The following is a 13149-nucleotide window of genomic DNA, read 5'->3' on the forward strand; positions in this document are numbered from 1 at the left end:
AAGAAACAAATAAATAAATAAATAAATGCAATTCAATTAAATTGCATGCAAGTTGGAGTAAAAGAAACAAATAAATAAATAAATAAATGAAATTCAATTAAATTGCATGCAAGTTGGAGTAAAAGAAACAAATAAATAAATAAATGCAATTCAATTAAATTGCATGCAAGTTGGAGTAAAAGAAACAAATAAATAAATAAATAAATGCAATTCAATTAAATTGCATGCAAGTTGGAGTAAAAGAAACAAATAAATAAATAAATGCAATTCAATTAAATTGCATGCAAGTTGTGGAGAAACAAATCAAATTAAAAAAAATAAAGAAATGCATTAAAGTGAATTGCATGCAAGTTGAAAACCGAACAAAACAAATAAGTAAATGCAATAACACAGAATTGCATGCAACTTCTGATAAAAGAAACAAAATAAATAAATAAATAAATAAATAAATAAATACAATTAAATTAAATTGCATGCAAGTTGAGATAACAAACACAAATGAAATAAAGTAATGAATAAATGCAATTAAATTAAATTGCATGCAAGTTGAGAACCAAGCAAAATAAATAAATGCAATTAAATTAAATTGCATGCAAATTGGGGGAAAGAAACAAATAAAATAAAACAAATAAACGAATAAATGCAATTAAATTAAACTGCATGCAAATTGGGGGAAAGAAACAAATAAAATAAAGCAAACAAACGAACAAATGCAATGAAATGAAATTGCATGCAAATTAAAAAAAACAAACAAGTCCGCAGCAGCGGTGCAGTGTACGTACACCTGAGCTGCATGCATGCAGGAGGGGCTTTTGCTGCTGCTGGAGCACGGCGCTGCTTCTTGGGGCTTTGTAAATGCCATTTTGAACAGAGGCTTTTCCCAACATGTTTGGAACTTCGGCTGCTTTGCTAACAGAGACATTCCCCAGCTTGTTCGCCAGGTCCGCCCGGCCCTCCAGCTGTACGTACACCCCACATGGCTCTGAGGTGTACGTACACCCCACGTGCCCCTGGTGTACGTACACTCCACGTGCCCCAGGTGTACGTACACCCCACACACCCCGGGTGTACGTACACTCCAGAGGCATGTGGGGTGTACGTACATCCCAGAGGGCCCAGGTGTACGTACACCCCAGCCATCCGCTCGGGTGTACAGGCACCTCTGCATGCATGCGCGCCTCCGGGTGTACAGACACCTCAGGGTGAAGCGTTTCCAGCGTTTTAAGTGGCTGCAATTGAGAAATAAAGAAAGCAGCAAACTGCTGCTGCTGCTGCTGCTGCTGCTGCTGCGTGCAGGCAGGGTTCGAAATTGTTTCTTTTAAACGGCGAAACTTCGGTAAGCTGCCTCATCTAGGGTTTAGGGTTTAGGGTTTAGGGTTGGAGATTTAGGGTTTGCAGTGCTGTGGATTTTGTGGGTGTCTGGTGGGCCTGCCGCTGCTGCAGCAGTTGCTGCTTTTGCTGCTGCCGCTTTTGCTGTTGCTGCTTCTGCTGCTGCTCCTTTTGCTGCTGCTGCAACTGCACTTGCTGCTGCAGCTGTTGATGTTGCTGCTGCTGCTGCTGCCGCTGCTGCTGCTGCTCAGGCACAACATACCTAATAGTGGCTAAGAAGAAGGAAGAGACTGAAGACGAAAAAGCTGAAGAGAAAAACGGCTCAAACCCTAAACCCTAAACCCTAAACCCTCGATGGTCTACGCGACTGCTGCCCCTCGTTTCTTGCTGTGCTGCTGCTGCTGCTGCTTCTGCTGCTGCTTCTTTTTCCTTCCTCTGAGTGTGTGCAAACAATAAAGCCCAAACCCTAAACCCTAAACCCTAAACCCTAAAAGGGGAGAAAGCGAACTGCCTTTTCAAAATACGGGTTTGCGAGGAACTCAAAACCTAAACCCTAAACCCTTGAAAGGGAGAAAGAAAAATGCAAAGACAAACAAAAGGAAGGGGGACAAAGACACGCAGCCTTGGGCCCCTCAAACCCTAAACCCTAAACCCTAAACCCTAGCCCGAACCACTGCGCAGGTGCCCCCTTGCCTCTGCTGCAACTTCAGCTAATTTGTATTTTATTTTAATTTCATTTGTCTCTTTAGGAGACAAAAAGTTACCTGTTCTGAAGAAAGAAAAGCACCCCTCAAACCCGGACTTCCCAAACCCTAAATCAGGGTTTAGGGTTTGGCGCCCACGCTGCAGGACTGGGGTTTCGGGTTTGAGGGTTTTGTGCTGCGCCTTTTGCCATTACGCTGAACTGCTTAACTATCTACGCTGTTCTTCTTCACTAGACCTTTGAGGGTTTAGGGTCTAGGGTTTAGGGTTTAGGGTTTAGGGTTTAGACTAGAAGCTAGCTGGAAAAGGCGCAAAAGAAATGCAGAGCCGTTTGCTGCTGCTGCTGCTGCACCTTTGCTGCTACAGCTGCTGGTGCGCGCCCTCTGCTGCTGCTCCTGCTGCTACTACTGCTGCTGCACAATTTGCTGCTGCTGCTGAAGCGACGTTTGCTGCTGCCGCCACAAAAGCGACGTTTGCTGCTGCTGCTGTTGCTGCTGCAAAAGCGACCTTTGCTGCTGCTGCTGCTGCTGCTGCTGCTGCTGCTGCCGCTGCTTCTCGTCCGCCTGCGCAGCCAAACCTCTGCTGCTGCATCTTCGTCGCCGCTGCTTCTTTCTGCTGCTGCTGCTGCTGCTGCTGCTGCTGCTGCTGCTGCTGCGGGGTCAGTCGAAGTCGAAGTCAATCATTTCCAAGTCTTTGTCATCTTCTTCTTCAACCTCTTTGTCTTTTGCTGCAGCAGGCTTTTGAGGTGTATGTACACCTGAATAGTCTGTGGGGTCTTCATAAGGATCCAAAGGGAACTCTTCGCTGCTGTTCTTTTCGAGAGCTCTTCGGAGTCTCTGTTCTGCTGGCGTTAGCAGCTCGAGCAGCAGCTGCTGCTGCTGCTGCTGCTCCTGCTGCTGCTGCTGCTGCTGCTGCAGCTGCTGCTCGTGCTGCTGCAGCGGGGCCAGCATGCTCCGCAGGCCCCGCAGCTTCTCCTGCACTGCTGCTGCTGCTGCTGCTGCTGCTGCTTCTTGGCCGGGCCCCTCCCGCTCCAAGTTTGCTGCTACTTGCGAAAGCACTCCAACTTCTTCTTTAACACTTTCTCTAATTAAAGACATTAAATTTGCTTCTTCTGCGATTTGCGCAGCAGCAACTCGCTGCAGCAGCTCCGGGCTGTAGCTGCTTGCTGCTGCAGCAGCAGCAGCAGCAGCGGCGGCCTCCCCCTCCTGCTGCTCCTTCGGCTGCTGCTGCTTCTCCTCCTGCTGCTGCTCCGACTGCTGCTGCTGCTGCTCCGACTGCTGCTGCTGCTGCTCCGACTGCTGCTGCTGCTGCTGCAGCAGCTTCTGCAGCAGCTGGCCGGCCTCCTTGAGCCGCTCGAAGACAGCGACCCAGACACTGAGGGGGGTGAAGTCGATGAGGGGCTGCTGCTGCTGCTGCTGCTGCTGCTGCTGCTGCTGCTGGCCGCGGGGCCCAGCAGCGTGCTGCTGCGTGGCAGCAGCAAGAGCAGCAAGTTCCCTCCACAAGTTCCGCTTGAGGGTCCTCGCCAGCAGCAAAGACACACAAAAGAAAGGAGAAAGCTGCTGCTGCAGCAGCTGCTGCACTGCTTCCTTTTCTGCTGCTATAAGTCCCTTCTGCAGCTCCCCGGGGCTCATGTGGGAAGGCAAAGACACGGAGAGGTCAGCAGCAACTTGAATGCCGGTGATGCTGCTGTGCTGCTGCATGCGTTCGAGCAGCTGCTGCTGCTGCTGCTGCTGCTGCTGCTGCTGCTCCGGCCGCTGCAGCCCCAGCTGCTGCAGCTCCGCCGCGTCAAACGGCAGCTCCTGCTGCGCTGCTGCTGCAGCACGCAGCTGCAGCAGCTGCAGCAGCTCCGCGTAACCCTCCTCTTGACCCTCCGTCAACGCGGGGGGCCCCCCGGGGGGCCCCCCATCCTCGGGGGCCCCCCGAACTGCTGGGGCAATTAAAACTAAATCTAAAAAGGGACTTTTGCTTCCGGGACTTGCCATGGCCTGGTTCACGCTTTCCTCCAGCACCCGCGCTGCAGCAGACACGCGCAGGGTTTAGGGTTTAGGGTTTAGGGTTTAGGGTTTGGGGTTTGGGGTTTGGCGCGCCGGCTTTCAGAGGACCTCTGGTTTGAAGATTTACTTTATTAGTGACTCTAAAACACTTAAGAGATTTAAAGAGACAAAAAATATAAAAAGGAAAACAAAAAAACAAACAGAAAAAAACAAAAGGGAAAAGGGAAAGAATCAAAGAAAGGGGAAAAAGATAAAAAGAAACAAAAACAAATAAAAAAAAGAAAACAAAAAAAAGGACAAACAAGGAAAATAGGAGACAAATAAATGAAACAAAAGAAAAAATAAAAAAGAAAACAAATGGAAGCAAAAAAACAAGAAAAAAGGGGAAACAAAATAAAAAGAAAAGAAAAAAAGAACAGTAGAGAGACCAGCAGCAGCTGCAGCAGTCAGCAGCAGCAAGAAAGTCCTTCGCAGGGTTTGAAGACGAGCCTCCAGGGTTTAGGGTTTCGCTAGGGTTTAGGGTTTAGCTAGGGTTTAGGGTTTCGCTAGGGTTTAGGGTTTAGCTAGGGTTTAGGGTTTAGCAAGGGTTTGGCGTTTAGCTCAGATTTAGGGTTTAGCTAGGGTTTAGGGTTTCGCGTTTGCCCTGAGGTGTGCCTCCTCGGCGCGGATGGTTTAAGTGCACGAGGGTTTAGGGTTTAGGGTTTAGGGTTTAGGGTTTAGGGTTTCTCACTGGCTTTTCTTTTGAACTTTTTGCGCCACTTCAAATACTGATAAGCCAGCCGAGGGGTTTCAACAAAAAAAGTTAAAAGAGAAATCACCGCGCTTAAAGCCCCCACTGCCATGCAACCCTCGGGGTCTCCTGCAGGCTGAAGTCAAAAACACCAAATTAGGGTTTAGGGTTTAGGGTTTAGGGTTTGGGGTTTGGGCTTTGGGGTTTGGGGTTTGCGGTTTAGGGACACACTACAGCGCTCAAAGCCCCTACTGCCATGTAACCCTTGGGATCTGCCGCGGGCTGAAGTCAAAAACACTGAATTAGGGTTTAGGGTTTAGGGTTTAGGGTTTGGGGTTTGGGCTTTGGGGTTTGGGGTTTAGGGACACACTACAGCGCTGAAAGCCCCCACTGCCATGCAACCCTTGGGGTCTGCCGCGGGCTGAAGTCAAAAACCCTAAATTAGGGTTTAGGGTTTAAGTCAAATTTAAAAAAATGAATTAACTGCAGTGCCGATTGAGTCGAAGGAAAAAAAGGAAAGCATCAGAGAAACAAAAACTTCAAACTCAACGGGCAGCAACTAAACCCTAAAACCTAAACCCTAAACCCTAAACCCTAAACCCTAAACCCTAAACCCTCATTTTTCCACCTGTCGCCTCGAGCATTTGCATAGAGTCAGCAAGAGCAAAAGCCACGCCCTAAACTACGCCCGAAGCCTTAAACCCTGAGCCCTGCACTCCAAGCCCAAAACCTAAACCCTAAACCCTAAACCCTAAACCCTAAACCCTAAACCTCACTTTTCCATCTGTGCCCTTGAACATTTGCATAAAAGCCGCAAGAGCAAAAGCCCCCAAAGAGCCGCCCATGAGAAGCCCCGCGCTTTTGAGTGCATGCAGCAGCGGGGGTCTGTCGGAGTAGAGCTTGTCTGCAGCAGCAAACCCTAAACCCTAAACCCTAAACCCTAAACCCTAAGCCCCAAACCCTAAACCCTAAACCCTGAACCCTGAACCCTGACTACCAGCAGGGGCCGGCCCCTGCGAGCCAGGCCCCGCAGGGGAGCGTCTCTAAAGGCCCCGTAGGCAGCAAACCCCGCTGAACCCTAAATTCTAAACCCTAAACCCTAAACCCAAAACCCTAAACCCTAAACCCTAAACCCTAAACCCTCACTGATTGAGGCGAGCTTTGCGTCCATGAAGGCATCGCACTTGAGCTCTACAGTGCTTTTCGTTTCTGTCCTTCGCAAGAAGCAGGAGCGGCCAATTAGTCTTTCCTTGATGAAGACGGCTTCGAGGCTGCGGGCACGCAAGGGTTTAGGGTTTAGGGTTTAGGGTTTAGGGTTTGGGGTTTGGGGGCACCTTTCGATGGGTCCTCGGCTTCAGGCCTGCTGGGGGTTGTGAAGACGAGGGTTTAAGGCCCGAGGGTTTGGGGTTTGGCCGCTGCTGCGCAGACTTTGTGGCCGAGGGTTTAGGGTTTAGGGTTTAGGGTTTAGGGTTTAGGGGGGCGGACCCGTGGTACTTGGAAGGGAGCTTGACGTAGCCCGCGAAAGAGATTTCTTTAGGGTTTGGACCCTCGACAAAGGGTTTGTCTTTTGGGGCTTTCAAAACCCTCAAAGTTGCATGCAGCAAATGTTCTTTTTTGCTGCTGGAAGGAGTCAAGAAGCAGCGCTCCACCAGCACCCGCGCCTCCCACGGCCCGTCCTTGAACTCTGAAACACTCATTTAGGGTTTAGGGTTTCGGCGCTAGGGTTTAGGGTTTCGGCGCTAGGGTTTAGGCTTTCGGCGCTAGGGTTTAGGGTTTCGGCGCTAGGGTTTTGTTCTACGGTCTAGGGTATACGGTTTAGGGTCTAGGGCTCAGGGTTTAGGGTCTAGGGTTTAAGGTACAGCGTTTAGGGCATAGGGTCTAGGGTTTAGGATCTAGGGTTTAGGGTTTAGGGTTTAGGGTTTAGGGGATGGGTTTAGGGTTTAGGGTTTAGGGGAAGAAGGCTGCTGCCGCTGGCTGTTGTTAGAAACAAAAGGAAAAATAAAAAAAAACAAAAAGGAAAGTGACAAAGAAAAAGACAAAAAAAGAAAATAAAAAGGAGATAAAAAGAAAACAAAAAAGAAATAAAAAAGAAACAAAAGAAGATAAAAAAGGAAACAAAAAGCAATTAAAAAAACAGAAGAAAAATAAATCAAAAAAAACAAAAAGAATTCATTTAAAAATGAAAAATAAATCAAAAAAGCAAAAAGAGGAAATCAAAAAGAACTTCAAGAAAGAAAGTTTCGGCGGAGTGGTTTCTTTTCAAATTGCATTTAATTGATTTAATTAATTTAATTAATTTAATTAATTTAATTAATTAAGTTAATTAAATTAATTAAATTAATTAAATTAATTAAATTAATTTAATTAATTTAATTAATTTAATTAATTTAATTAACTTAATTATATTAAATTAAATTAAATCGATTAAATTAATTGACTTGATTTATTTAATTTATTTGATTGACTTTTAATTAACTGAATTCGTTGAATTATTTGAAACAACAAACGTCCAAATAATTGGCCTACAAAACAATTAATTAAATGAGCTAATTAAATTAATTAATTAAATTAAATTAAATAAATATAATTAAATAAATTAAATTGAATTAATTAAATAAATTAAATAAATTAAATTAATTTTAAAATAAAAACTTTTTAATTCACCTGGAACTCTCACTGGCCAGCCCTCCAGCAGCTGCAGCTGGCTGCCGCGCTGCAGGCAAATGGCTGTGCCTCTAAACCCTCGAGGTGCTGCTGCAGCAGCAGCAGCAGCAGCAGCAGCAGCAGCAGCAGCAGCAGCAGCAGCAGCAGCAAGTCAGTTTCCCCGAAACGAAACCCCTGCAAACCCTAAACCCTAAATCCTAGAAGGCTGCTCGGCGAGGATAAACCGCCACCCACAGAATACGTTACACCGGCTAAACCCTAAACCCTAAACCCTAAACCCTAAACCCTAAACCCCCCCCGTAAGCCTCTAAATTCTGGCGCCCTAAAAAGTCGCTGAAGCCGTCTATCGCTCGCCCCTTCCCCTGAAACCTGAACCCTAAACCCTAAACCCTAAACCCTAGATTCTCGGCCGCTTTTGGCCCCCCAAACCCTAAACCCTAGCTGCTAAACCCTGAACCCTAAACCCCGAAGAACCCCAAACCCTAAACCCTACGCCCTAAAGAGCTCCAAACTCTAAACCCTAACCCCTGAAGGGCCCCAAACCCTAAACCCTAACCCCTGAAGGGCCCCAAACCCTAAACCCTAACCAAACCCTAAACCCCCGGGCCCGGCAACTGCAAGCGCAAAGCCCGCAGCGGCAAAGGCCCACGCCCTAAACCCTAAACCCTAGGCCCGAAACCCACGCCCAAACCCTAAACCCTAAACCCTAAACCCTCGAAAAGCCCACTTTTTGTCCTGTCGGGACCCCACAAATTAGGGTTTAGAGATGCCAGTGGCAAGGGTTTAGAAGCACTGGAAGCAATTCCCCCCCACTCGAAGTGTACAGACAGCTGAGCAAAAGGGCGGCCTTCGCGGACTCGAAAGTTCGAAAGAGAAACCAAAGAAGCCACGCCCCCTGCACGCAAACCCTAAACCCTAAACCCTAAACCCTAATTTAGCGTTTTGCGGGCCCCAGCCGCCTCCCCAGCGCCCGCGCTAGGGTTTAGGGTTTAGGGTTCAGCACAGACTCCGCAGCACACGACGAACCGGCGGGCCCGCGCGCCCCAGCCCCTCGCGCCCGCCGGGCTAGGGTTTAGGGTTTAGGGTTTAGGGTTTAGGGTTTAGGGTTTGGACCGACCCTCGAGGCAGCGGACGGTGAAGTCGTCGAGGACTTCCACTTTGATGGCTCTGTCTAGACACTGCAGCACTGTAGTCCTCAAGGGTTTCAAAACAGAAACTTTTTCATTTTTTAATTTTTGAGAATAAAAAGATCCCAAATGAGTTGCTGCTGTTATCTTCTGCTCCTGCAGCAGCAGCAGCAGCAGCAGCAGCAGCAGCAGCAGCAGCAATGCACCGGCGCAGCAGCAGCGGCAAGGCCAAGGCGCAGCAGCAGCAGCTAAGCAGCGGCCCAGCAGCAGTGCAGCAGCAGCGCTGCAGCACCAGCGAAGGCCTATTAACCTTGCTGCTGCTGCTGCTGCTGCTGCAGCTGCTGCTGCTGCTGCTGCTGCTGCTGCTGCAGCAAATGGGAAGGTCAACAGATATTAGGCCAGCGGGCATACAGAAACCTCATGTCACACACGGCGCAGCCAACAGGGTTTAGGGTTTAGGGTTTAGGGTTTAGGGTTTGGGGGAACAAGAGCCAGCGCTTCTGTGGTTTGGGGTTTGCAAGAAGTTTTAGTCCTCCTGGGGGTTTAGGGTTCGGCTGAGGGTTTAGGGTTTGGCTGAGGGTTTAGGGTTTGGTTGAGGGTTTAGGGTTTGGCTGAGGGTTTAGGGTTTGCGTGAGGGTTTGGGGTTTAGCACTACGGCTGAATGTCTACGCCGTTGCGCCGAATCGACCCCTCCCCTTGAGGCTTTAGGGTTTAGGGTTTAGGGTTTAGGGTTTAGGGTTTAGGGTTTAGGGTTTACAGGGAGGGTGACGTTTGCAAATTGGAATGGAAGAGCTTCTCCGAGGGTTTGGAGATCTTCGGGACGGACAGAGACGAGAATGGAAGAGTCTGGAGAAAGCCTTTCCCCGAGGACCAGTGGACCATTTGCTGCTGCTGCTGCTGCTGCTGCTGCTGCTGTTGCTGCTGCTGCTGCTGCTGCTGCTGCTGCTGCTAGGAATAAGAAAAGCCCGCCCAGGCCCCGCGGGGGGACGGCAGCGCTGGAGAGGCGCTGCAGGAAAGTCATTGAGAGGCCCTGCTGCTGCTGCTGCTGCTGCTGCTGCTGCTGCTGCTGCTGCTGCTGCTGCTGCTGCTCTGGAACCAGTGCTGCAGGTGCTGCTGCAGCTGCTGCTGACCGAGTTGAGTTGTCTGCTGCCGCTGCTGCTGCTGGGCTGCTGCTGCGTCTCCCGCTGCTGTCCTCTCTGCTGCTGCTGCTGCTGCTGCTGCTGCTGCTGGCGTCCGTGCTGCTGCTGCAGGGGCTGCAGCGGCTGCTGCCGTGCTGCTGCTGCTGCGGCTCTGGAGTATATCTGCTGCTGCGCTGCAGCAGCAAAAGCTGAAGACCTTTTTGTTCTTTTTGCTGCTTTTTGTCTTTTTGTTTTTTTCTTTTGTCTTTTTTTGTTTTTCAGAAAAGATTCAAAAAGCCCCGAAGTGCTCGAAGCGTGGCCAGAGACAGCAAAAAGGCGAAGTCGCCAAACCCTAAACCCTAAACCCTAAACCCTAAACCCTAAACCCTCGAGGGGCTCCGCTGGTCAGTGAGCCGCACAGTCACTGAAGGCACGCGAGAAGCTGGCCCCGAATGAATCCGTTTGAGGGTTTAGGGTTTAGGGTTTTGTCTGCAGGGCCTGGGGTTTAGGGTTTAGGGTTTGGGGTTTGGTTGAGGAGTTGGGGTTTAGGGTTCGCGCGGACCCCCAGACCCTCGCTGTTATCCCCTCTTTTAGGGTTTTGCAACCCCGAAACTCCAAAAGGGTTTTATTAATTCTTTTAATTATTTTTGAATTTAATAAATTTGCAAAAATGGTAAAAACAAAGAAAGTCGTTCACCCCTGCAGCCCCAAACCCGCATCGACACCCTAGCTGCCCCCTTGCTGCTCGAGGGTTTAGGGTTTAGGGTTTAGGGTTTAGGGTTTAGGGTTTAGGGTTTGGGGACCCCATTAACCCGTTCCTGAGGTGTTTATTACGTTTACTCTGCAGGTGCGGGGAAAAAGAAGGGTCTTTTGCCACAAATAATATCCTAAACCCTAGACCCTAAACCCTAGGCCCTAAACCCTAATTGCTAAGCCCTAAACTCTAAACCCTAAACCCTAAACCCTAAACCCTACAATTTGAAGAGGCCAAGAGCACCTGCATAAGAGCAATAAACCCTCGTAGTGACTTTCTTTTTTGCAGCCGTTTTTGGCTAGCTAGCCGCAGCTAGCCACCAGCTAGCTGTGGCTAGCTAGCTACTAACTATGGCTAGCTGGAGCTAGCCAGAGCTAGCTGCGACTAGCTGTAGCTAGCTACGGCCCTCTTCCCAGCTTCTACAGCTAGCTGTATGAGCTAGCTGCAGCTAGCTAGCAGCTAGCTAGCTAGCTAGCTGGCAACAGCTAGCCAGAGACGCGCAGTAGCTAGCCACCAACTTTGGCTAGCTAGCTGGACCTAGCTGCAGCCAGCTAGCCGCATCTAGCCATTAGTTCTCACTAGCCAGCTGCAGCTAGCCACTAGTTCTCGGTACCTGCGGCCAGCTGCAGCTAGCTAGCCGCAGCTAGCTAGCCACAGCTAGCTAGCCGCAGCTAGCAGCAGCTAGCTAGCCGCAGCTAGCTAGCCGCAGCTAGCTAGCTGGACCCAGCTGGACGAGTTCTTACATCTGCTGCTGTCCGTTTTGGAGGGATTTGGAAAGACAACAAAATGAGAGGGCATGGGGCCCCACAGCAGCAGCAGCAGCAGCAACAGCAGCAACAGCAGCAGCAGCAGCAGCAGCAGCAGCTGCTGCTGCTGCTGCTGCTTCTGTGGGCTTTAGGAAGGCCCCCAGGAGACACTAAAGGCTGCTGCGTGATTTTAAATTAATTTGGAAAGTAAAGGCAGCAGCAGCAGCAGCAGCAGCAGCGAGGAGCAGCAGCCTCGGCGGCGCAGCGGCATAGGGTTTAGGGTTTAGGGTTTAGGGTTTAGGGTTTAGGGTTTGGGCTGTGATGCTCTGCCGGCCTGCTACATAGGCCCTCCACCTGAAGACACTGCAGGGGTGGCACTTGCTGTTTAGGGTTTAGGGTTTAGGAACTAGGGTCTAGGGTCTAGGGTTTAGGGTTTAGGAACTAGGGTCCAGGCGTTAGGGTTTAGGGTTTAGGGTTTAGGGTTTAGGGTTCCATAAAAGCACTGCACGACTTCAAAAATCGCCATTAATTTTTTCTAATTATTCTTTTAATTGTCAATTTGCTTATTTAAATAATTATTTTTTTTTCACATTTTTATTTTTTTTCGCTTTGTGTCCTTTTTTTGTTTATTTGCCATCTGTTGGCTTTTCCCCTCAGTAAACCCTAAACCCTAAACCCTAAACCCTAAACCCTAAACCCTAAACCCTAAAACATAAGTCCTAAATCCTTCCTTCAAGTTAACGTTTTTCTATGCAGTCTCTTCTGCTCCCTGTATTGAAGAACTCTGAACGCTAAACCCTAAAATCTAAACCCTAAACCCTAAACCCTAAAAGAGCGGTTAAATGAGGTTTTGGGACATCGCTCAAAGTATTTTTCGATTAAAAAGACAAAAGAGTTAAAAGCCGCGCCAAAAGCAAACAAACGCCACCCAGCCAAGCCCCACCCCAAACCCTAAACCCTAAACCCTAAACCCTAAACCCTAAACCCTAGGGGCCTCAAACCGCAGGGGCACCCCCAGGAGTTCCGTTGACAGCTTTTTCTGTCAAAAAAGAGCACAAAAGAGCTCCTGAAAAATAAAAAGAAATTAAAAATAAAAATAAGAAATAAATAAAAAGAAATTAAAAGAAATTAAAAGAAATTAAAAGAAGTTAAAAGAAATAAACAGAAGCAAGAAGAAATAAAAAGAAATAAAAAGAAATAAGAAATAAAAAAGATATTTAACGAGAGTAGAAGGGACAATAGGACACAAAAATAAAAAGAAATAAAAAGAAATAAAAATAACAAAAATAACAAAAAGAAACAAAAGAAATCAAAAAGAATAAAAGATATTAAGACAAAAGAAACAAAAAGAAATAAAAAATAAAAATAAAAAGAAATACAAAATTGCAGAAATAAAAAATTAGTGAAATAAAAGAAATAAAAGAAATAAAAGAAATAAAAGAAATTTAAAAATAAGAAAATAAAAAAATTAGAATTTAAAAACAAAAATAAAAAAAGAAATAAAAACTTTAACTCTTTTCTTACTTAATAAATATTCGCACTTCTCTGCATTGAGTCCCTGCTGCTGCAGCTGCTGCAGCTTCTGCGGAAACGAAGCAGCAGCAGCAGCAGCAGCAGCAGCAGCAGCAACGATTGCAGCATTAGTTTTAGCAGCAGCAACAGCAGCAGCAGCAGTGACAGCAGTAACAGCAGGCAGGAGCAGCAGCAGCACCACCACCAACACCTACATCAAAACCAAGACCAGCAGCAGCAGCAGAAGCAGCAGAAGCAGCAGCAGCAGCAGCAGCAGCAGAAGCAGCAGCAGCAGCAGCAGCAGCAGCAGCAGCGACAAAGGCAGGGAAGCAGCCCTCATGGAAAAGCATGAATGGAGGCAAATCAAATGAAAATAAATAAAAGTAAATAAAAATAAGTAAATAAAAATAAATAAAAATAAGTAAAAATAAATCAAAATTAAAATAAATAAAATGAAATAAAAATATAAATAA

General features: G+C 47.6%; 1 protein-coding gene across 1 annotated transcript; it reads right to left on the reverse strand.

Annotated features, from left to right (window-relative positions):
* Window positions 1–2690: 2690 nt before the first annotated feature.
* On the reverse strand, window positions 2691–9567 carry ENH_00075410 (Chaperone protein dnaJ, related, related; the record flags this gene model as incomplete). Its single annotated transcript, XM_013582895.1, is given in 10 exon segments — window positions 2691–4045; window positions 4756–4897; window positions 5532–5665; window positions 5902–6026; window positions 6241–6439; window positions 7420–7514; window positions 8146–8320; window positions 8537–8687; window positions 8693–8702; window positions 9293–9567. Coding segments are annotated over 10 exon segments (2661 nt in total).
* Between the last annotated feature and the right edge of the window lie 3582 nt (window positions 9568–13149).

This window comes from Eimeria necatrix, genomic scaffold (genome assembly GCF_000499385.1).
Source record: "Eimeria necatrix Houghton genomic scaffold, Enh_scaff778, whole genome shotgun sequence".
Lineage (NCBI taxonomy): Eukaryota > Apicomplexa > Conoidasida > Eucoccidiorida > Eimeriidae > Eimeria > Eimeria necatrix.